General features: G+C 37.5%; 1 protein-coding gene across 1 annotated transcript in view; it reads right to left on the reverse strand.

Annotated features, from left to right (window-relative positions):
- PIEZO2 (piezo-type mechanosensitive ion channel component 2) overlaps positions 1-25645 on the reverse strand; it is an 861527-nt gene that overhangs the window by 168043 nt on the left and 667839 nt on the right. The window contains exons 14-19 of the mRNA XM_006868690.1: positions 21653-21776; positions 19838-20121; positions 17816-17964; positions 15180-15353; positions 5873-6084; positions 4400-4560 (exon numbers count right to left, since the gene is read on the reverse strand). Coding sequence (XP_006868752.1) covers positions 4400-4560; positions 5873-6084; positions 15180-15353; positions 17816-17964; positions 19838-20121; positions 21653-21776 — 1104 coding nt within the window. The remainder of the gene's footprint in view (positions 1-4399; positions 4561-5872; positions 6085-15179; positions 15354-17815; positions 17965-19837; positions 20122-21652; positions 21777-25645) is intronic.

The raw sequence follows: 25645 nt of genomic DNA on the forward strand, positions 1-25645 counted from the left end.
GTAGTGAGGTTGGCCCAGGATCGGACATTGTTTCGTTCTGCTGTGCATGTGGTCGCTTTGAGTCGGTTCTGACTCGATGGCTCCTGACAACAACAACAACAACAACAAGGGAAATATCCAGTTATTCTGAATACTGTCTAAAAAATCTGAATATTAAAAAAAAATATTGTTAAAACATTTAATATTATCAGGTGTCAGTTAACAGAATACACTACTTGATAAAGATTTATTATACATGTACCAGGCTCTAAACGCTATGAGCTATCAGAGGCATGATATGTATTTCACTCATAAAACTATAAGATAAGGAATGCCTCCATGAGACCAAAAGAACTAGATGAGGCCATTATTGCAATTACTAAACATACTGATCAATGATACTGTAGAAGAATCCTTAACAAAAGGGAGAAAATACAGAACAGAATTTCAAGTCATCATGGAATCTAGACTTTCTGGAATCATAAGGATAGTTAGTGTTGGTGGTGGTGTGCCGTGGAGATGGCTCCGACTCAGAACGACCCTGCATAGGGTTTCTGAGGCTGTAAATCTTTACTGGAGCAGAAAGCCTCATCTTTCTCCCACAGAACAGTTGGTAGTTTTGAACTGCTGACCGTGAGATTATCAGCCTGATTTGTAACCACTACACTACCAGAGCTCCTTAAAGGATGGGTAAGCTCCTCAAATTATTGTCCCTGAGACAATCTTCATATTTTGAACCAAAAATATCACCAGATATCTTTTATCATGGATTGAATTATGTCCCCTCAAAGTATGTGTCAGCTTGACTGGACCATGGTTATCAGTGGCTTGGCTATTATATGAGGATTCCCCATGATGTAATCTGATGTGATAAACCAGTAAGAGGATTAAAGGTTGGATACAGGACCCTGATTGATGTATAGGAGATACTCAAAGGTGTGGTATGCAACACCTTTTATCTTAGAAGAGACAAAAGAAGAGATATGAGCAGAGAAGGTGGGACCCATTGCCACCAAGAAAGAAGAACCAGGAGTTGAGTGTGTTATTTGGACCTGGGGTCCCTGCAGTGTGAAGCTCCTAGATCCAGAGGAAGATTGATGCCAAGACACTTGGAGATCTCCAAAGAATGCTGGACCCACTGAAAGGAGACAAGGACCTTTCTCCAAAGCCAGTGCTCTGAATTTGGACATCTCTCCAAATGGTGAGAGAATAAATTTCCATTTGTTGAAGCCATTCACTTGTGTTTCTGTTATAGCTGCATTAGATACTTATGACACCTTCTTACAACTGAGCAAGAACTTAGCTTAACTAGTAAAGTATATCTGCATTATATTATTTTAAGATCTTTCTTTCTGGGATCAAACTGACAATAACAACTAGAAAGATTAGATAGATTATATGGGTGAGTTGAGCCCAATGCAGGTAGAAGTTACTCCTTAGACTTGCACAACACCAGGCTATCCTCCACACAGATTACAATATGGATGATGCCTTTGGAGTTGGACAGCACAGCAATCTTGAAACAAATGGTTTTAAGTAGTGTTTTTATAATGAGGTGGGATTCAGACCCACTATACACTGTTTTGGCTTATAATAAGTATATACAAAGAGTCTAGATTTGCCTCTCTTCTCCAATTTTACAACACTGAACTAGAAGAGAGTGAGAGAGAGCAAATTCCAAAATAAGACGCAAACCAACCATGTACATTTTCAAAATAGTTCATCTGAAATCATTTGGAGAATTTAAAAATCTACCAGGTAGATATAAATGGTCAAGACACCAAGGATGACAGCAGGATATGTGAAGAAACTTCTATGTAGAGAGGTGTGGCTCTTCTTTCTAGCCTGTATCCTTCTATTCCCAAGATGATGAGGCTTGCGGGTAACAGATGCTATGTTCTCCAAACAAAGCTCTGAGAGAGAAAATTTCCAGCAGAGCCATCCAGAGATCTCAAAATGAGTAAGTTGTAATTTGGAACAGTGAACTGATATCTACCTTCTACCCAGAAAACCCAGCTGGCAAGAAGAGACTGGATGCTTTGGTGGCAGGTCCAGGGGGTTGTTGCATCAGGGTCAATGTATACTAGTAAAGCAAGGAAGGATGGAGAGAGTATGAGGCTCAAGAGGGTTGCCTAGGCAGAAACTGATCCCCAACGGAAAGAGTATAAGAGGAGTGGCTTGCAAGCAGCCAGAGGCCATCGTTAGAGTTTCTGTGACAGATAGGGTCATTCAGCCAGCTGCCAGATCAGAGCATGAAGCCCTCTGATGATAATGTGAGCCCAGTAAGGAACCCCTACCACCATAGTCTCCCAGGGAAGAGATCAGTAACGCAAGTCAGTTTACTGGAGGTGGTTAGAAGAGGGATTTGTATGAGAAAAAGAAGCAACCAGCCAGCTACATCAGCTGACAGACATCCTGACCAGATCTTATGGTTGCTAGAAAGGAGAGAGGCTTATACCTGGGTAAACAATCAGTTATGACTATTTTCTGTGACTGGACAATCCTATTTAAAATAAAAGTAGCTCTTTTCATTAGCTAGGTATGACCAGAAAGCTCATGGGACTCCTGTGTTTTGTACTCTGGGGCATAGATAAACCTTCCTGATAAAACAGTTTAAAGGGATACTGATGGTCACAAATACAGTTGTTTTAGGGTTACATTCCACGTGTCTTAATCGTATATATTTTATTCATACAAATCAGTTATGAACATGCCAACTAGTACTGACATACCACACCAAAGGCAGGCAAGTGAGACATGTCTGTGAATAGTTTCCAGGGTCATCTAAGAGCCCACATCTAGTGAGCTGACACAGTCAAACCCACATCTGGAGGGCTGACACCAGTGGTGTGCTGGGGCCCTAACAATGGAATCGAGCAGGTGCAAGCAGCAGCAGGAGCAGAATTTCATGAGTCTTTGATGGGTTTTAAAGTTACAGGTGAGAGAGATAAAGCTAGAAGTGAACATTTTGGCTCTCTGCAAGTCTGCATGTGTGAATCACAAAGGAAAAAACAAACAAACACCAACTAGTCAAATTCCAGTTACAGGCCATAGTATAACAATGTGACTAGATCATAATCCCTTATTTACCCAGTAGTTTTATTAACAAGACTATATTCTTTAGACACATTAAGGATAATATAAAGAAAAGTAAGTGCCTGTGCTTTGTTTAGAATTTGTTTAGAAAGTATTATTCAGAATCTTCTCCTATAGTAGATGTTCTGTGCTGTGTTCCCATTAAGTTCTTTTTGTTTGGAGTCCATTTTCATCATAAATTTTCTTAGTATGCCACTTAATGAAACAGAAAGTCATCTACATATTGGATTAATTCCAGAATGGTCTTTTCTCATTTTCAGCCAAATCCCTTCTTTTACTTTTGCATTTCTTCGGCATACTCTGACCCTAAAATTTGGCCTGGACTGGTTAATTCACCTGTACAGTTAGAATATTTAAACTCCCGCTCTCAGTTAATACACATATTGAGCTAGATTCTTGGTTCCAATTAAAGCAGGCCTGGTTGTTTAATGATGGAGCATATGCCAGTTTCATGAAAGAAAGGACTCTCTGTGCTTGCTCCCACCTGATAGTGAGCAGTGATCCATTTCACACTGCTAATAGCTGTGTAGAATTGGAGAAAGTTACAGCTGAGACTGGAGAATTCAATTAAGGTTCACCCTTTAACTACCTACTTAAATGTTTTAAGTGATGTAGGTGGTGATATTTACTTCAAAAAATTTGTAAGTAGTAGTTCCCTGATTTAATGGTAAAAAAGACAAAGACTCTTTGGATTGGCACCAACTCAAAAAGAGTCTAGGAAAACTCGAAGTATGAGAAGATTATTTTTTAAATAAATTGAAAGGAAGATAAATCTTTATATAATAAATATGAAATAATTAACTGTTGGTTGAATGATGACTCTCCTTCCTACAGATGAGAAAACTGAAGTATTATTGCTATGTTCAAAGACTTTGTGTTTGGTTTAAAAAAATTCCAATAATAAACATGATAAACTGTATTAATGATTCTATTAAAGTCTGGAACTTAAGTTTATTCCTTGTTAATATAAACTGGAATGTCATTGTTTTCCTCAAAGAGAATTTAAGGAGATAGAGATGCATATAGAGTGCAGAAAAGCTGCTCTCTTAGGCTCTGACTGAGGTCTAGATGAAAATAGATAGCCTTTGTAAGATGAACAAACCAATCAGAAACTTAGCCGTGGGCCTCTTTTGCTCATACTTTCTTCTTCTCCTTTTCATAAGGCAACAATCTTTGGTTTTCTGTATGTGGAAACATCTGTGCCTGTCTTGGAACTCCTTTGAGAACACTGATCATGTTATAAGAAAATCATTGAGTTGGAAAAGAAAAATAATAGGTCACTGTGGTTCTACTAAGCATGACAATATGGCAAATTTTTACTTGCCTCTTTCACAGTAACCCAGATCATGTACGATGAGACAATTTTGATGATGTGCAGCTCCAAAATCCACCACATGAACACCTGAAGCTTGTGAAAGTACTCCAAGAACTTTAAGAAGAGCACAGCAAGGCGGTCTATCACTAGATGCCACTTATTCCTCAGGTCTGCAAAACAGGAAACCCACCCTGAGCTTAATAAAGTGTTCTTTGTTACTATTTAAAGTATATCTTAGAACTTCCAGATTGGACCTGTTGTTGTTGTTAAGTGTTGTTGAGTCAGTTTCAACACATTGCAACACTATACAGGGTTTTCAAGGAGTGGCTGGTGGTTTGAACCATCCACCTTGTAATTAGTAGTCCAGTGCCATACCAGGACGCTAGATTGGAACTAGAATCTGCAAAATAATAGTAGTGAATAAATTCTAAGAATACTAAGAATCTCAATTTTGTGTGTCAAGTTGGATTGGCTATCATGCCAAGTTGCTTGGCCAAACACTAGACACTATTACAAATTAGTTACTGTTGTTGTTAAGTGTCGTTGAGTCAATTATGACTCATAGCATCCCTATGTGTAGTGTTTCCGAAGAGCAGCTGATGGGTTTGAACTGCCGACCTTTTGGTTAACAGCCCAGTGCTTATCCTACAATGCCACACCAGGATATGTGATTAAATATGTTGGTCTTAAGTAAAGCAGATTACTCTCCATAGTGTGCTTCTTCAGTTTCTATATTTGTAAAGCACTTTGGCCCAAAAAAAGACATGGTGGCACTTAACAAAGTACGTAACCAGATACCAGCCCCAAAGACCGTGCTCTCTAGTTTTTCTCTTATTTTTTTTGAATTATGGAATAAACTCATTCTCTACATTATCTATCTTTCAATACTATTTGTCAGATCTTTGAGGGCATCCCATTCTCATCATGCCATGTTCACACATCATTTCAAGTCTAGAAAGAAAGAGGAAAAATGAACTAAAAGGACCATCACAACAAAACACATCCCAGAGTTTTCTTGAAGTGATGGTTATTCAATTGCATTATTTTCTCCTCCAGTTCCCAGACCCTTAAACGCTAAAAAAGAACCAGAGATAGACTCTCAATGACCAGTTTCCTAAGAACAAACCTCAGAATGATTTCTGAGAAGTGTTTGATGAGACCATGTCTAGAAATTTCAGGAACTCAATGCCTTCTGCTTCTGGTGGTAACTTCCCTCTCCAAAATCTCAGATCAAAAAATGGTAAGTAACAAAAACCCAGTGAGTCTCTGACCAAATCACTGCATTGGATTAATAATTGATAACCAGCCACTGACTCTTTTTTAAAAGGAATTAACTGGAACAATTAGAATGAGAATTACATTAACTATAAGAAAAAAAAAATTCTGATCAGATGTTTTTCTTTTAGAGCCAATCCATGTTTTATTCAGTCTATCTGTTGGCTAGCATTTCCTTAGCACACTGGTAGAGAGAGGGCTACTTACCTGATGTTTCTTCCTCCTCCTCTGAGTCCTCCTCTGAGTCCTCCTCCTCCTCAGACTCCTTACTGTCAGTTTTGCCACTCTCCAAGTTCTTAGAGCAGTCCTCAGGTGTCAGTTCTCTGGATTCCTCCTCTTTCTTCTCCTCCTGCTTCTCCAGGCTTACAGCCAGGTTCATCATGGTTAGGTCAGGAAGGCTGCCTTCAGGATGGGCGAGTCTGTGGGTAGAGAGCAGCTGAGTTAGAAGAGGAGAGGGTGTCAAGGGACTCCAGTGAGGGCTACATAAAAGAAGGGCACTCAAAACTGAATATCAGTGCAGGTACAAAGGCCTTTCAATGTGGGGTGTGAGCATCTAGTTACTTTTATTTTTTTAAAGTGCTTTCTAAAACCAAACTTTAAGCCCAGGTTCTGTTAGGTTTTCTAATTTGGGTTCTAATGATTAACGAGTATTGAGAGCTATCAACACCTAAACTTGACATTTTACCCCGGGGGATAAAATAGTCAGAGTTTAGATTGTAGAAGCATGAAATGGCATCATGTAGAGCAAGCATTTCATGACTTCACAGGGGAACTTACTCATTTTGGTGGATTGGTAATTTTTTCTTGATGCTGCTCAAAGTAATTGAAATAGAAAGGTAAAAAAAAAAAAAAAAAAGGAGATGAGAACAGAATAATTATAAGGAATGTCAGAGATCACATATCATGCTACATAACATCCATGATTGCATTCCTGTACACTGGCTGCAGTAAAGGTCTAGTGCCGGGTGCATTCCAGGATGGTGCTAAGAGCGTGCTTTAGCTACAGAACCTATGCAACTAATTCAAAAGTGAATAGGACTGTAAGGGGAAGAACATATAGGCTACTGAGGCAAATTACATCATGCTTTTTTAGTAATGCAACAAACCATACTACAAGTATCAAGTCATTTACATTTTAAATAAACTGCTTTGATTCTTCTTAAACAATGTGTCTTTTCAGTTAATCTTTTCATGGACTCATCCACCTTAAGCACTTAGAGGTTTATGCAGTAGAAGCTCAAAGCTTTTGGGGATTAAAACCTCTGTAGCATATCCTCTTCTGCGGTTTACTGCAAACTCTGCACTGGCTTTTTACTGGGCCAAAGGGAAATACCGGAGATGGAGATTTCACTGAGCCTGGACCATTCCCTGTTACAACTTTATGGGGGCTTCAAAAAGTTCATGGAAAAATGGAATGAAAAAACAGTGGAATTTTTCCATGAACTTTTCGAAATATGAGCCACTTCATATTTCTCAGTAAGCAATAACAAGTATAAACCTTCTCTTGTACTTTTTAAAATTGTTTTATAAAGATTCAAATGAGTGTTTTAAATGACATCTTTGGACAGGAAAATAAATATCAGGAGGAAATCTATTGGAAATAATGAATCTATTTCATTTGTAATCAGTCTGTACATTTTAGCTTATTGGTGACAGTATGGTGATTAATAATATTATTTTACCTGAATAATTGTGAGCTCAGAGCATATTCTTTATCCTAAAATTTATTTTACTTCCTATGAAATACTTCCATTTCATAGGAAGTAAAATAAATTCAGAAATTAAATAAGAAAGATACAGATTCAAGCCCTACATAGAAAATGTTCTAGTTACGCGTTGAGGGAAAATTACTTAACCTGTCTTCTAATTCACAGTTTGCTGATAAAATCTAAGGTTATTTTCAACTTACTGATTTTGATTTTGTAAACACATGTATCATTTTGGATAATTGTTGTAATGATTCTACATTGTCTTTAGACTTTCAGAGAGGTCACCACTCAAAGGAAATTCCCTCTAATAGGGTATCAAACGGTTAATTTGCAGAACACCAGGAAAAACACTGGAAGAAATGATGTGACATACTACATTCTAGCTTTCTTAAGCTAGTCAGTTCACTCTCCTGACTTCTGGAAAATGAGCCATTGTTGAAATTGCAACACCAGATTTTGTAAGCCAGTGCTGCACATCAAATCTGCTGTTCCTGCTTTGTCAGGACTCCAATTTGAAATGCTATGAAATGCAAAACCAGTCAGGTGCGACTCATTTCTCTCTCTCTCTCTCTCTCTCTCTCTCTCTCTCTCTCTGTTTTCTCTTAGACCTCGTCAAATGGTTGCATTTTACAAGTTGCATATATCTCATTATGACAAGCAGTTCAGTTGTTTATATTGTATACTCAGTAGTTTTTAGGATGATAATTTCAACAGGAGCCCTGGTAGAACAATGAGTTGAACACTGGGCTGCTATGTCATTTCAGGGTACAGTTTGAATGTCTGCTATGACAATCTTATTGATGGGAAAAGTACTCATGTGGATGGGGTGACACAGAGATGAGGCTCTATCTGTAGGTTTTACTGTGGATACAAAAAAAAGGGTCTTCAATTGCCATGCATAGTCAGGTACAGTAAGGACAGATTACTGGATGAAGAGATCTAAGAACATTGAAGTAAGCATTTTGGAAGTCAGTCTTAACAATACTCTATAAGAAACCTATAATAATCTATAAGATATGGATAAAGACCAAAGGTTCAAATCCACCAGCCACTCTTCAGGATTTGACTATATGCTCCTGTAAATACTTACAGTCATGGAAATCCTAGAGAGGGTTGCTATGAGTCAAAATTAATTCAGTGGCAGTGGGTTTGGTCTTTGGTTTGGAGTATCCTAAATTCATGATAATGAAAAAACATATTTACATAAACATGCCTTTGAAGAAGTCACAAAAACCTGGATAATAAAGAAGGTAAACTAAACTAAGACTATAATTCTGTCAACACAATCTTTGACAGAATTTGTATATTAAACTAGGAGCCCTGGCAGCACAGTGGTTAGATGCTTGGCTGCTAACGTGAAAGGTCAGCAGTTCAAATGCACCAGCTCCACAGGAGAAAGATGTGGTAGTCTGCTTCCATGAAGATTACAGCCTTGGAAACCCTATATGGGGCAGTTCTACTCTGTCTTGCAGGGTCGATATGACTTGGAATCAACTGGATAGCAGCAGATTTTGTTTGGTTGTTTCTTAGTACATTAAAATGGCCATGCGGGAAATAAGGAGCAAACATTCCTTCCTAAGAGTCTGTTTTACAGTATTCTCAACATCTGTCCACTCTGCTATGTGCAGGTAATCTCTGACTACTTCACAGACTGCAAAGAAGGGGTCTACACAATGAAATTTCAGAGAAATATTGGATAGATCATGGACAGATTGTATTTGTTCTCCAGGAAAGATTATTTACCTTCTTTCTACTTTTATAACAATTTACCAAACCCTTCTAATTACAGCAAGATATATGAAAACAGAATCTTGTCCAGCTTTCACATGCATATGAGGCAACTGAAAATACCATGTTTTGGGTCAGGCACACTTGAGTTCTCAAAGTGACATCTTTGTTTCTTAACAGTTTTAAGAGGTCTTTTGCAGCAGATTTACCCAATGTAATACACCTATTTGATTTCTTCTGCTTTCCTGGGCAATTTGATCCAGAAATCCTTGACAACTTCAAAAATCTTTTCTCCATTGATCTTATGTTGCTTATTAATCCACTTGTGGAATTTTTTTCTCTCTTTATGTTGTGGTGTAATCTATACTGAAGACTGGGATCTTTGATTTTCATCAGCAAATTTCATCAGTAAAGTCTTCTTTGCTTTCAGTAAGCAAGATGTGCCATCTGCATTTTACATGTTGCTAATGAGTCTTCCTCTAATTCTGATGCCTGATTCTTCATCGTAGAGTCTAGTTTCTCAGATTATTTGCTCAGCATACAGATAGAAGAGGTATAGTGAAAAGACATAACCTTGATGCTTACATTTTTCCTATTTTAAACCGTGCTGTTCAGGTGACTGCCTCTTGTTCTATGAACATATGCCACGTGAGCACAATTAAGTATTCTGGAATTTCAGTTTTCAATAATGTTATCCATAATTTGACATGACCCACACAGCTGAATATCTTTGTATAACTAATAAAACACATGTAAGCATTCTGGCATTCTCTGTTTTCAGCCAGGATCCATCTGACATCATCAATGATATCCGTCATTCTGCATCCTCTTCTGACTCTGGCTTGAATTTCTGGCAGTTCCCTGTTATTGTATTGCTGCAACTGGTTTTTAAATTATCTTCAGCAAAATTTTACTTGTGTGTGATATTAGAGATTCATTTTTTCCCCCACCACTGTATTTGGAACAACCACAACACCTCCAGTTAATTGGGCAGGTAGCTGCCTTCCAAATTTCTTAGCATAAGTGAGTACTTCTAGTATCCATTTGCTGAAACTTCTCAGTTGGCATTCTGGCATTTCCTGGATCCTGTGTTTTGCCAATGCTTTCAGTGCAACTGGGACTTCTTTTGATGTCCTCAGCTCTTGATCATATGCTACCTTTTGAAATGGTTGAATGTTGACCAATTCTTTTTGGTACAGTGACTCTTTGTATTCCTTCCATCTTCTTTTGATGTTTTCTAGTTCATTCTATATTTTGCCCACAAAATCCTTCAGTATTGTAACTTGAGGCTTGATTTTTTTCCCTATAATATTTTTACTTTGTCTTCTCAAGTTGCCCTTTGAAATCTTCTGTTCAGTTATTTTACTTCATTACTTCTTCCATTCAATTTAGTTTCTCTATGTTCAAGAGCAAGTTTCATAGTCTATTCTGACATCCATTTAGTTTTTTCAACCTTTCCTGTCTTTTTAATGACCCTTTGCTTTCTTCATATATGATGTTCTTTATGTCACCCACAACTTGTCTGGTCTTCTGTTGTTAATGTTCAATTTGACCAATCTATTCTTGAGATTGCTTCTAAATTCAGGTGAGAGATACTCAAGGTTGTACTTTGGCTCTTGTGGACTTTTAATTTTCTTCAGCTTCCACTTGAACTTGCATATGAATAATTGATGGTCTGTCTGTTCCACAGTCAGTCGCAGGCCTTATACTGACTGATTATATTGATGTCTACATTATCTTTCTACTGAGGCAGTCAATTTGATTCCAACATATTCCATCTAGTAAGGTCCATGTGTATAGTTGTTTATATTGTTTATAAAAGATATTTCTAATGGACTTACAAAATTCCATTGTGCAATCTCCAGCATATTTTTTTAATTCAACAAAACTGTCTCTCAAAGCAATCAGTCAGCCATCTTCCACCTTCTTCAGCAATCTGCAGACTTGACTCAGGATATTTCTCACACTTCCTTCTCTAAGTCCTGCTTTTCTAAGTCTGTTATTGCCATTCTTAAAATTTTACCAAAGGGAAAATGCAATAAATCAGGAAACAAATAAATCTAAGATTTGTTTTGTTGATTGGATTCGTTGCAAAGTGCATGTTAGTATTAAGTAAATTACTAGCTTTGTTACTTAGTGACATGAAGTTATGGTAGTAGATATTTTCATTTACTAAAAATATTACCATAAGAATACAGAGAAACGTCCTTTGGGATATAATTTACTAAAACACTGGACCACAAGGTTGGTTTGAATCAAAAGGTTAAAACTCGCCAGCCACTCCTTGGAAACCCTGTGCAGAATTGCTATGAGTCAGAACTGACTCAACAGCACTTAACAATTAAAATGGTAATATTTTTAGTAAAATTATATCCCAAAAGATCTTTCTCTGTATTCTTATGGACTTCTGTGGATAATGCTATTTACAACACTTATCAAGCACTAATTTTGTGTGTGGGATTTTTTTTTTTTTTTGCATATTTTAATTCTTCAGCTAGATGATTAGTGTTTTGAAAGAAGAATCATGTCTCAGTGCCCATCTTTGCATCTTCTGTTGTGCCCAAACAAATTGCAAAACCTGGCAATGTAAAATACTCTTTTTTAATAATAGGCTGCTCTCTCAAGTACAAACATATTTGAAGAAATTGATGTTTTCATTTTCTTTTAGCCATATATTCTTGTGACTATGTTCACTTCATTCAGCAGATACCTATTGGGCATCACCTAATGGGAGGCTTTGTGGTAAATAGTTTGGAGACATCTGGTGGATTACACAGGGGTCCAGCCCTGAGAAACTCCTACCTCAAGCAAGGAGTTGTAGACTAGAGACAGTGTCACAGGATTGGCAGTGACAAAAGGCAGTGGGGAATCAGAAGGCTTTCAGTAGGGGGTGCTGGCATTGATGGGAACGTTTGTAGTGGAGGTGATTCTTAAGCTGTGCTCTAAACTATATATTCCAGAAGAAGACAAGTAGTTAGGCAAACCTTGGGATTCATTATGACCGCGCCCCCCCCCCCCAAATTTGGTGGGCATAAATTTGCACCAGGACCAAAGGCTGGGCATCAGTTGAAGTACCCAGACACCTCCAAACCCAACTGACAATACTCCTCACTCTAATCTACAATGGTACACACCTGGGACTGTGCCTGAGGCCTTGCCTACTGCCAAAGGCAGCTTTTCATTTATAAAGCAGTAGGGAGGATAACACAGTAACAAGAAACAGAGTTTAGTGAAAACAAAACAGAGAAGATCAAAGTACCCACCTATTTATTATGAGATACACACGGCCATTGACTTTGGCATGACTACAAGGAGAGATGGAGCACAGAAAGCATACGATGGAAAGGAGAGAGAAAGAGGAGAAAGAAACTGTTAGACACAAATAAGCAGCTGGGCTCCTTTCAGGCCTATCTCGGTAAGCACACTGTCATTGGCACATAGTCCAGGTTCAGTGATAGGTGTCATCGAGTCAATTCTAACTCACAGTGTCTCTATGTACAACAGAACAAAACAATGCCCAGCACTGCACCATCCTCACAATAGTTACTATGTTTCAGCCCATTGTTACGGCCACTGTGTCAATCCATCAAGGTTCAGCAGCAACATGAAATCCAACACAGGCAGGAAAAATGCTTGAAGATACATGTCTTTTCATTGTTTTCATGCCTCCCCATCTAGACTCCTTATTACAACTGTACATGCTGAAATTTTCAAGTGATCAAATAAAACATTATCTAATAGATTAAGTCTTGCTCCAAAATAAACAGGAAAAGCGTACACCATATTCCACATGTTTTCTAACACAAAATTTAAAAAAATAAAGCTGTTTTATTTCTTTATGAGTAACAGTGTTTTCTAAAACAAATAATTGACTAATTAAACTAAAATAAAAGTAATGAATACTCAAATGAGTCTTAATAAATTATTAGTCATATATTACATACTGATAATATTTTATATTTTTTCCATGATTTAAGCCAAATTATATTCCTGAGACTGTCTACTTACATGCTAACACTGGAAACTCTGTAAGGCTAAACACAATAAATTCTACTTCAGACACTAGTGGAATTTGCCTACACTATGCAGACATACACATACACACAGGACAAGAAAAGGACAGTTGGACATTTACAGAAACAATAGTGTTCAGATTAATTTATTGAATACAAGTAATTGGTTATTCCCACTGTGTAAAGCATCTATTAAAGAGATGGGGGCAGAGATAACAAATATGGCAGTCAAGTCAAACTCTGGCAATAGGTCTCTTTCTTCATCATTTTGACTTTAATATGGTCATTGATTAGAACTCCAGGATTAAAATATACTGTGAGGTGCAAATTATTATTAAGGAAAACACTACATTGAGAAAGTGTACTAAAAAGACTGAATAGATATCAAATGTTTAAAGATAAAATTTGGAGACTTTCATATTAAATTCTTGAAAGATTCAAATTCCAAGGTTGAGGAGTCTTTTAAAACAACATTCAAAAGTTCTCAAAAGCTTTTATCCACAGAACTAAAAAAGAAATCTCATGATAAACTTCAAATTTGCTGACTAAAGCTGTAATCCTTTCCAGGAACCTACCTGATTATACACAACTTATATCTTTAAAAAAAGTCTATGGGACCAATGCACTTTTCACATACCTAAGCCTCAATGAAAGGAGCCCTGGTGGTATAATGGGTTACATGTCAACAAGGTCAGCAATTCAAATCCACCAGTCACTCCTCAGGAGAAAGAAGAGGTTTTCTGCTCCTATTAAGATTTATAGCCTTGGAAATCCTATCCAGAGTTGCTGAGTTGGAACTAACTTGAAGGCATACAATCACACCACCACCACCAAATCACAATGACCGTGCTTTTAGAGGGCTTTAAAAATCTTTGCTGAATCATATTGTCTTCTGTAGCTCTGAAAATTGCTGTTTTTCTGGGTAAATTGTGACCTATATACTTTTTTAATTGCATAACAGAAGGCTCAGACACATGACCTTAAATGACTAAAAGCAAAAGCTTCAATATATTGGGGAAACTGTCAATGAGGAGAGAATAAAGCTAGGAGACATTTAGAAGAAACAAAATTTCAAAAGGGTATTGATACCAACGAAAGAAAAATATATTTATTCATACACAAAAATCTAATATGCTAACTATACATACACACAAGAATCAGAAGTGATACTAGGAGTCATTTCCAATCTTTACTACAGTAGAAAACTGCAAGTTTACTATTATATAAAATGTGTATGATAAAATACTACTTCATCTTCTTTTTAATGTACTCATTTTTTTCCCCCCGTTAAAGTTAAGCTGTTATAGGAGATTTTTAACTGGAGCTTACATTTCCCTCTTAATACAGTTCAGAAGAAATTAGTCTTAGTTGTCACTTGAAGTATGTTTATAATTCCTTGTGATGGAGCTGACTGAGGGATGTGAGATAACCAATGGTTGTTCAACAAATTTAGGCAGGATAAGTATTAGTTTGTTACTTGTGAAAAAACACCTATATTTATAGATGAGAAGACAACAAGAGAAAGCTGATAAAAGATGATAGTTTCTGTCCTTTCGAACTCTGGCCTTTTAACCAAGGCTCTTCATTTCCAAATGAGAAGGGAAAATTCTGCCTGTTATCTTTTGCTATGTTCTCTTAGTAGTGGCTGCTTTGTTGGTAATCAGTATAACAGAAAACTCATCCTTGGAATTAGCCAGATTCTGTAAATGTCATAAAAATATATAAACAGCCTGACTGACAGTAAATACACAGTAGCAACTCTACACAGTATTTTAGTCTGCACAACTACTCTGAATCAACCAGAGAAACTGGTGAAAGATGAAAGAATCTTTTGACATGACTATCACAGTCCCTTTACATTAACCATTGATAAGCAAGTCACTACCAATTGTTTCAGAAAGTTATCATCTATATATTTGTCTCATTTCTTTTATTCACTTATGGATAGTACTTAAGGAAAATTGAGGGCTGAGACTCTTAAATTTGATCATTTACTTCCTACAAGGTGGGTAATCAAAATAGGAAAGGAAGGCTGACTTCCCAGATACCAAGTAGTATGCTCACCTGTAGATGGTGTTATCTTCCTTGCTGGGAATGGATTTGAGGTCTGTGAGTTCAAGGAACGGGTCATGGAAGTAGTGAAGGTGTAAAATGCATACCAGCAGAAAGGAGGTGGGGATGAATATGCGAGTGAAAAGTTCAGCCACAGTGAACCGTTTTAAGCCGAGATCCTCAAGCCTGTAAAACAAAACAAAACTCAAGAACCTTTCCAGACAATGAAGACATACTCTCTTCATCATAAAGTGTACCACACTTGTTTTCACTCTCCAGTTATATCATTAAGGAGTTCTGCTGTTGTAGTGGGTTACGCACTGGGCTGCTATCCACAAAGTCAAGCAGTTGAATCCACTAGCTGCTCCCTGGGAGAAAGATTCACAGCCTCAGAAAGCCTACACAGAGTCACTATGAGTCAGAACCAATTTGACGGCACACAACCACCACCACCACTCTTCCATATATTCTAACTTAGTTTTTGTTTCCACCAATCCAATTGACCTACTTTTACAATGGCCAGTAAATCTTGATATCTCTAAATTCAGTGGTTACTGCTCTCTCTTTAATTCAATCTTTAGTTCTTGTTGGGCTTGAAAACCACACTTTGCTGGTTTTCCTCTTCCTTCACTATCTTTGCCTTCTTTAAACACTGACTTTTAATGGCTGGAGTATCCTGAGGACTCAGTGTTGTACCTCTCCTCAAAGTGCACTTTTTTCCTGGCAAGCTCATCTCCTTTCATGGATTTAAATGCCATCTTGATGCCACTGACTCTAGGCTGTATATCCATAGCAATCTCCCCCTGTGGAGTCTTTGAATCCAAATTTCTTCCTGAAATTGGTGGCTTCACAGCCATTTGACATTTAATAGTTTCAAAACAGTGTTCTGGGTTGAATTGGTATATGCTAGCATATTTTTACAATACTTTTAAAAAGAAAAACCCAGTATCTTGATTTCCTTATTTTCCCCAGCAAAGTTATTCTCTATCTCCCTCTTCGCAATATGTGGTGTAACTATCAGTTGTGCAATAGTACACAATTCAGACACCAGAAAACAATCCTTGGCTCTTTCTTTTTCATCACACATATTTCATCCACATTTCCTCCGTACTCCTATCTCTTCCATCTGACCATTTGCATCCTTTCTGCCACCACCATGCCAAATGAGAACACCACCATCTATCACAGAATCACTGCGGTCTGACCATTTGCATCCTTTCTGCCACCACCACGCCAGATGAGAACACCACCATCTATCACAGAATCACTGCGATGACTAACTAACTGGTCTTGTTTCTGCTCTTGCCTCCCTACAAATTACTTTTTCTTAGCCAAGGGATCTTTAAAGACTTTTCAAATCTCAGCAAGAATGAAACACAAACCACCACTGTCTGCAGTGCCAGGAACATCCAGTATCTGGCTGAACTTGTCCCACTCTCTCCTGGCCCCAGGAGCAATCCAATCTTTCAGGCAGCTCCTTAGACACCAGAACTCTGTCCCGCAAGGAACCTTTGCATTTGTTTTTTTTTTTTCTTCATCTCAATAACCAATTCAAACATTTTTCTTAAGGCAAGCTCCTTCATGCTCTTCAATGCCTCCTTCTCAGCAAAGCTTGACCTCCACTTTATTTGTAGGTAATTTCCCATTTCTTACCACCTCCTCCTGCTGTCTCTTTTCTTTATAGGCCCATGTTGTTGTTAAGTGTCTTTGAGTTGGTTCCAACTAAAAGTGACTATGCAGAGAGTTTTCAAGAGTGGCTGGTGGGTTTGAACCACCAACCATGGGGTTAGAAGTTCATGTTTATCCTATAGCACCACACTAATTATTTGCAAGCAGTGGTGTTCTGTTCATCTCCTCTACTAGAATGTCAGCACCATAGGGATCATCCTGCCTTATGTTCTGCCATGTTCTCAGCACAGGGCACTCTTTGCATGGGGTGGCATGAAAACATGTGTTCAATATACCCTAAAGAGGTGCTAATCTAGCTACATTATGATCCTGTCTTCTTAAACTTTTCTCAATGCATTTTGCTCTATTCTCAATTGTGACATTGGTTGGTTAAAAAATTGTTGTTGGCTGCATTTCCAAACAAATTTCAGATGTTTACAGAAGCAAATTGAAATAGGGTAGAATTCTATCTATAGTATACACAGACCAAATTATGTCATTGTCACTTACTTAGCACTTACAGAAATTTCTTTTTCTCTGCAAACAGCTACTCTTCAGAATATAAGCATCTGCTACATGAATGAGGAAATGCTGCTACCTGTATATTAGGAGTCCATGAATCATGAACCATGGAAGGCTGAGTTCCAGTGTGAAGAGTAGCAACAGGACTAGAAAAGGATTAAACAGGTCTATTTCCCATGAAACTGAGATTTTACACTGTCATTTTTATTAAAATAGGGATAAAGCCTCATCTTTCACTAAACATTCATTGAGTACATACTATGTGTCAAGCTCAGGGAGAGGGCGAGACAACACAAAGATGTATAAGACATGAGTCTTGCTCTCCATAAACTTACAGACATTGTTCACATCTTGGACATTTTTATTAACATATTCTTTAAACAAATTCTGAGCAATATATGCATTCAAGACTTCATGCTTTTCACTTTCATATATTATCATATATCAAAATTTCTTACTTTTCTATTTTCAGTCCAGTAATACTTTTCCACAGGTCTGGGAAGTTTTCAAACTGATATGTGTAGATAAAGATAAGCACCAGCATAGTGTAAATAACCACTGACATCCAAAAGTATTTTAGAATTCGCCTCCACCATTCATAGTGCACCTGAAAAACAGATGTTGAAAACCAAATGCAACATGAAAACCAGTTACAGGAACATTCACAAGAATATTTGGTTTACTCAGCAAACAGTGATGTTTGATAACAGTCTATTTAATTTTCATTTTTAAAATTTTGTTTTTTAATATAGTTGGATGAATCTGAGTTTTCAACCCATTCCTACCAGTTGCTGCTAGTTGTGGCTTTGGGAAAGGTACAGGACCACTGAGTTTCAGGTTCCTCTTCCACAAGTATAGACTTTACTGTGTTATTTCAAGGATGAGATAAATAATATTTATATGCCTCCTAGCATGATACCTGGCATAGAAGAGGCATTCAAGCAATGCTAGCTACTGCTGTTGCTAGTTAACATTGATAGAGAAAACCAGGTCAGTTTTGAAATTTACTGTAATATCATATGAATAAAACCATGGAACAACCACAAAGAGAGGATACCTCTCTTTACCATAAACTTGTGGCTGTTAATTAGAGAACACTAACCCTGAGTTTTAGAAAGATTCAGAAGTTTTCTGATTTCATAGTAAATACTGATAAATGTTTTTGCCCCACATGAAATATACTCTTATTAACTGTAGCTCCTTCACTTGTTTTGTAGTCTACTATCAAGAATATTTTATTGCTATACTCATTTTCTGGGAGCATGGTGGCTCTGTAGGATAAGCACTGGACTGAAAACCACAATGTAGACAGTTCAAGCCCACCAGCCACTCTGTGTGAGAAAGATGAGATTTTCTGCTTCCACAAAGATGCACAGCCTTGGAAATCCTATACAGGGTAGCTATGAGTCAGAACCAACTTGATGGCACTTAGCAACAACAAAATACTCATTTCTATTATTGGGTTCCCTTCTATTGTCAGTTAAAATTGAGTTTGTGGAGAGGCTAACTAATTTTAATCTTTAAATTTTAAAAATTAATGAAATAGTAAAGCAGCTGACATACTATTAATATGTATGTGGAGAGACAGATATACATATAGATAGATACTTTTATGACCCCAAACCCCCAATTCAAGTGAATTTGAATAGTGGGATGATGGACTATTTGAGATTATCTAGTCACTGTTCTTAAATTTCTATTAAAAATATAATCTAATTATACAGGAGTCTTTTTTCAGTGTGCTTTATCAAGAATTTTGAAAACCTTTTTTCTGACATTTTCAAGAATCTATAAAGTTTAAAATCGTAAAAAAACTGAAGAATCATTTCACATTTTTTATGATCTCATGTTTAAATCTCATCTATCATTTTATATATGTATATCTATCATTTTATATATGTAGATACCATATATGGAGTTCTGGTGTGGCGCTGTGGGTTAATGCGCCAGACTGCAAAGCCTTTTGAACAGCAAGGTCGGCAGTTCAAGTTCACCAGCTGCTCCTCAGAAACCCTATACAGGGTCGCTATGGGTCAGAGCTGACGACGGCACTTCATAACAACAACATAACATATATATATATGGATCTCTGGTAGCATAGCAGTTACCAGTCAGGCTGCTAATCAATCTCAAGGTCAACAGTTCGAACTACCAGCTGGTCTGCAGAAGAAAGATGAGGCTTTCTGCTCCTATAAAGATTAACAGCCTAGGAAGCCTTATACAGGGTCGCTGAGTCAGAACCCACTCTACAGCACATAACCACCATATGGCATACACATATGGCATACAATCATGGGATTGTATTAATTTGTTGTTGTTAAGTGTTGTTGAGTCAGTTCCAGCTCATAGCAACTCTGTATGGGGTTTCTAAGGAGCAGCTGGTAGATTTGAACCGCCAACCTTATTAACTTTGACTCTCTTTAAATGAAGCTGGGGTAGATGTAAGAATTACAACAGTAGAAGGCAATGGTTTTACCTACCTGATACAAGGCCACACAGAATAGGAACAGCACCATGTAGATGATTTTGTACATTACAATTTTACCCTCAAAGCTGACAAAGAAGAACATTCCTCCACAGACATAAATCCAGTACTTAATAAACATGGCCACCACCAAATTTCCCAGCACTTTCATGATGTCCTGGTCATCTTCTTCTTCTACTTCTACTTCTTTCCTTATTTCATGTTTCTCTTCCTTTACTTCCTCTTCTTCTCCCTTCTCTTTGTGTTCAACTTCCTCTTCTGTATCTTGTAGGTCGTCATCTTCAAAATACAAAACTGTGATGTTATTCTTAGCTATAGTTAGTTACCATACTTTGATAAAGTGTAATACATGTTGCTGTTTTGTTGTTAAGTGCCCTTGAGTCAGTTATGACTCATAGAAATTTTATATAGGTTTCTGAGGAGTGGCTGGTGAGCTTGAACCAATGACCTTGCAGTTGAAACGGCTTTGCAGTCTGGCACATTAACCCACAGCATGCATATGAGGCTATTGAAAATACCTCAATTTTTTTTTTAATTTTTTATTGTGAAATGAATGAAAGTTTACATTCAAGATCATTGGTTTTACATTCAACCAATTATATACTTTGTTTCATCTCAATGATTGAAATCCTTATGGTTTCCTTTTAAAAGACAGCCTTGGTATGGTGCTGTGGGCTAATATGCTGCACTACAAATTTAGTTTGAATGGCAAGGTCAGTGGTTCAAGTTTACCAGCTGCTCCTAAAACCCTATACAGGGTCACTATAGGTTGGAACTGACTGGATGGCACTTAACAATAACAACAACTTCATCAATAGTCTCCACTCCTGCTGTGGCACCTCAGGTTAATGCACTAGACTAAAAGGTCAGTTTGAACTGTAAGGTCAGTGGTTCAAACTCACCAGCCCCTCCTCAGAAACCCTATACAGGGTCACAATGAGTTGGAATTGACTCAATGGCACTTAACAACAACAGCCTGCAAACATTAACTTTTTTAAAAGTTGGATTTTCATGAAGGTAGGTAGTAAGGAAGTTCTCATTTCACCCATAGAACAAGCCTAAAGCTACAGTTGTTGTTAAGTGCCATGGAGTTGCTTACAATTCATAGCAACTCTGTATAGAGTTTCCAAGGAGCAGGTGGTGGGTTTGAACTGCTAAACTTGTAGTTAGCAGTCTAGTGCTTATCCTACAGAGCCACATAAGGACTTCAGAAGGGGTAATAAAACAATATTCTCTTATCTTTCATTGTGTGGTAGATTATTTTTAGAAAAGGATTCAAATTTAAAAGATTTGAGTCCATTTCTTGTTTCTAACACTTACTAAAAGTGCAATATTGGGGAATTCATTTAACTTCCATGAGTCTCAGATTATTTTTTGGTTAAATGGAAATCACTGTGGAGAGGATCCAATAACATGATAATATTTTTTTCAGCGATAAGTTGCTATTTATTGATATTTCCAACAGATATGATAGTATATAATATGATATTTTTAAACACTCCTTATCAAGTCTCCAGTCCTCTAAATGTTACTTCTACTCATCCTGGTGTGGCACTGTTGGATAAGCACTGGACCACAATGTTGGTTGAACTGCAGGGTCGGTTGTTCAAATCCACCAGCTTCTCCTCAGAAACCTCTCCTCAGAACAGTGTCACTACTATGAGTCAGAACAAACACGTTGACACTAAACAACAACAACAACCAGTACTGTTACTTTGGCTCTCATTTGGTCTGGATCAGAGAGGCTTTGCTTTGTGATATGCTTTGTGGCTCACTAATGTCTTCAGTCACACACTGTAGACACACTTACCTTTTCCTTCATCTTCCTGACTTCCAATTTTGACTTCAGATAAAAGAGCTTCCTTTTGTTGAAAAGCTTTTTGCTCTGTGAGGTGCTGCCTTAGCAGTAGCCAAAAAGTAATAGTAAAAAGAATCTGAAAAGAGAGAATTAGCAAAACAAGAATTAAGCAATGTTTGGAATGTAAACATATTAAACAAATACATTCCCCCCCCACACACTTCAGTGGCAGATCAAGCACAAAAAATAAACTTTATTATGGGATATAATTAGGTTGGCCCCTGATTTCAGCTGAGAGTTGTTAGATTTGAAATCCCTGTTGCCTACTGGTTGGTGTATATTCCGCCCTAAGACCCTATGGAAATGCATTGGGAGATCCAATTACTCCATTAAAGGTCTCTTCAAATTGCTTGTACTTGAGTGGTTTCCTGTCCTAAATATGACATCATCATCATTTCAATGTACAATTCTCTTGTATACCATTCCATTGGCAGCAAAATATTCCTTAATTTGAAGAATTTCACAGAAGGGAAAAAAATTCATCCAAGAAAATCAATTTCCTTATTATACCCATCAGTCTTCCAAAGCTGAAGGAAGAATAGTTCCAATAGTCACACTTTTATATTAACATTTTTTTTTTTTTAATTTTAAGAAGAAACATGATTTCAGGGAACTCCATTTTCGAAGGATTGTAGTACCTGGCACATATACTCTCTAGATCCATGACTACTGAGTCACTCTTGATTCATGGCGACTGATGTAGGATTTCCAAGGCAGTAAATATTTATGGGAGCAGCAATCTTCCTCTTTCTTCCTTGGAGTGGCTGGTGGATTCTAACTGCTGACCTTGTGGTTAGCAGCCCAACACGTAACGCACCAGGGCTCCTTAGTCACTGTTTGTTTTTGGGTTGTTGTTTTTTTAATAGCTCTATCAAGATACGATTCACATACTATACAATTAATCCATTTGGGGTGTACAGCTCAATGGCTTTTAAGTCATTCAGAGTAAATTTAAAAATATTTCCATCATCCCAAAAAGAAACCCCGCAGCAGCCACTCTCTACACTCTTCCTACTTGCCCCCAAATCCTCAGCAGCTACTAATTTTCTTTGTGTTTGTATAGACTTGCCTATTCTGGACATTTCATAAAATGTGATCATACAACATGTGGCTTTTTCTGCCTGGTTTCTTTCACTTAGCATAATGTTTTCATGATGTCTCCATGTTTTACCACATATTATATTTCATTACTTTCCAAGACAGAATAATATTCTAATATTATACGACATTTTATTTATCGTTTCCTCAGTTGATGGACACTTAGGCTGTTTCCCCTTTGGGGCTCTTATAAATAATGTTGTTGTGAACAGTCATGTACCACTGCTGTGTGGATATGTTTTCATTATCTTTAGTACATACCTAGGAATGGAATTTCTGGGTCTGATGGTAACACTGTTTCAAACATTTTGAGGTGCTGCCAAATGGCTTCCCATAGCAGTTGAATCATTTTATATTCCCACCAGCAATGCACAAGGTTTTCATTTCTACATCTCACTGGTTGCAGCGGTTGTGTGCCATGCAGTCGGTTCTGACTCATAGCAACCTTGTATAGGGTTTCAAAAGCCTCATTTTTCTCTCATGGAGATGCTGGTAGATTCAAATGGCTGGTCTTGCCATTACCAGCCTAACTCGTATCCCACTATCCTATTAACTTTTTGTCTGCAGTCGTCCTAGTGGATGTGAAGTGGGATCTCACTGTTTCACAGCAAACCCAAACCAAAGCCATTGCTGTGGAGTCCATTCGGAGTCCTGGCGACCCTATAGAACACAGTAGAACTGCTCCATGGGGGTTCCAAGGCTATGAATATTTATGAAAATAGACTGTACCACCTGGCGCCTGCAGTATGGTTGCTGGATCCAAACTGCAGAACTTTCATTAGCAGCTCAGAGCTTAACCAACTGCATGACCAGAGCTCCTGTTATGGTTCATTGTTGTTGTTAAGTGCTGTCAAGTCAGTGCTGATTCATAGCAATCCTTTATGACATTTCTGAGGAGTGGCTGGTGAGTTTGAACCCCAGCCCTTGAGAATTAAATCGACCTTGAGGTCGAGCACTTTTTCTACAGTGTATCGTGGTTCATAGTAGGCTTTTAATAAATATTTGCCAAACAAAGTGAAAAAAAAAATAAACAATTAAAAATAAACAATTACTCACTTTGAATAACTGCTCACCTAAATATTCGTAAATACCCATCATCATCTTTCTTGAACATACATGTCATGCAAATAAGTCCTGGTAAATATCTAAAAACTAATGAAATCAGTTAGAGTGCCTAAATTTCTAAAAATTAGCATTAAACTTCAGAAAATTACAACTGATTGAACTATAGCTGTAATTTTGAGATTTCCATGCTTCCCTAGTGCACATGCACAGAACTTAGGAGTTATTGGGAGCACATGTGACATCTTCCCTAGTCATGATGATCACAGCTGGGATTTGAAGAAGGCAAGTGGTATGGTTTGATGGAGTTGAGATTGGGACATCCTAGCAATCAAAGAAGTAAAGCAACTAAGTTTGCTTTCAGAATTTGAAGAATGAAGCATTATTCCATTTTTCTCTCATTTTGTATAATTTGTTGTTGTTAAGTGCTGTTGACTCAGATCCTGTCCATAGTGACCCTATAACAGGGTTTCTGAGGAGCGACTGGTGAGCTTGAACCACCAACCTTGCAGTTCAAATGGCTTTGCAGTCTGGCGCATTAACCCACAGCGCCACACCAGGACACCATCATAGTACTTCGCAAAAGGTAAATGTTCAACTAATGTGTTTTGTTTTATGTCATTGTTATAGAGATTTAATGACCCTGGGGTTGTGCTTTATGATTTATGACAAAATCTTATACTTTTGAGTTCCTGGACACATTAAAATATAAGTGCAAATTCCAATTTCTCTAGAATCACATTTATGTTGATAACAAATTTACATCCCAAATAATTTTCCCCACAAAAACTGATAACTTTAAATTAAGATTCAAATAATTGCATAGCATGCATTTTTTTTAGAAATCTTGTTGATATTCCAAGTCAGTTTGTAGCATAATTACACATTAAAAAAGACAAGGTTTTGAAGTTCTCTAATTGAAAAAGGCCAACTACCGCTTGTGTTGGTGAATGTGGGTGAATTTCAGGAGAGAGGGAGGGAGAAAATGAAAGGAGAGAAGACAGATAACTGACTTTTGAGAGTACAATGCAGGGCTTTCAGTACAGAAAAGGGTTTGGGAGAGAAAATGAGGATGGGGTAAACATTGGAGTTTTGAATGAATTAATAATTAAGTGAATGAATGAAGTTGCCATGGTCCATAAATGTAGGGAATATGGTCTAATTTCTAGCTACCATGAAAATTTACTTGCTAAGATTTTTTTTTTCTTTTATCTTAATAGTCCTCCACCAAAACATCTGTGATTAAGACAAATCCTTGGTCTAGACTACTTAGTACCCCAAGCACGCCTGATTGCCATGAGTATAAGGAATCTGGTAACTTGTAAAGAAGGTGCTTGTAAAATCTGGGGCTTCATAACAGAGATAACTTCTCTGCCTATAAGACACGGAGCCTAGAGGGGCTCTTGGAAAGAATTACTAAGGAAGCAAAGACTTTGCCTTGAGGACAGGGGGTTTCTTAAGCTGTTTACTATATCCCCAGTGCCTGACACATTGCCTGGGACATATACAATAAGCATTCAGTAAATGAGTCCTGGTGTGGCACTGTGGGTTAATGTGCTGTACTGCAATGCCATATGGTTGTCAGACTCAAAATGGCCAATACCAGTCCATTTCAGCTCACTAATGCCTAAGATATTAATGTTTATGCATTCCATTTCGTTTCTGACAACTTCCAATTTTCCCAGATTCATACTTTGTACATTCCATGTTCCAATTTTCAATGGATGTTTATAGCTGTTTTTCTTCATTTTGAGTTGGGGCCCATCAGCAAATGAAGGTTCTGTG

This window comes from Chrysochloris asiatica, unplaced genomic scaffold, assembly GCF_000296735.1.
Source record: "Chrysochloris asiatica unplaced genomic scaffold, ChrAsi1.0 scaffold00122, whole genome shotgun sequence".
In the NCBI taxonomy this organism is placed as follows: Eukaryota; Metazoa; Chordata; class Mammalia; order Afrosoricida; family Chrysochloridae; genus Chrysochloris; species Chrysochloris asiatica.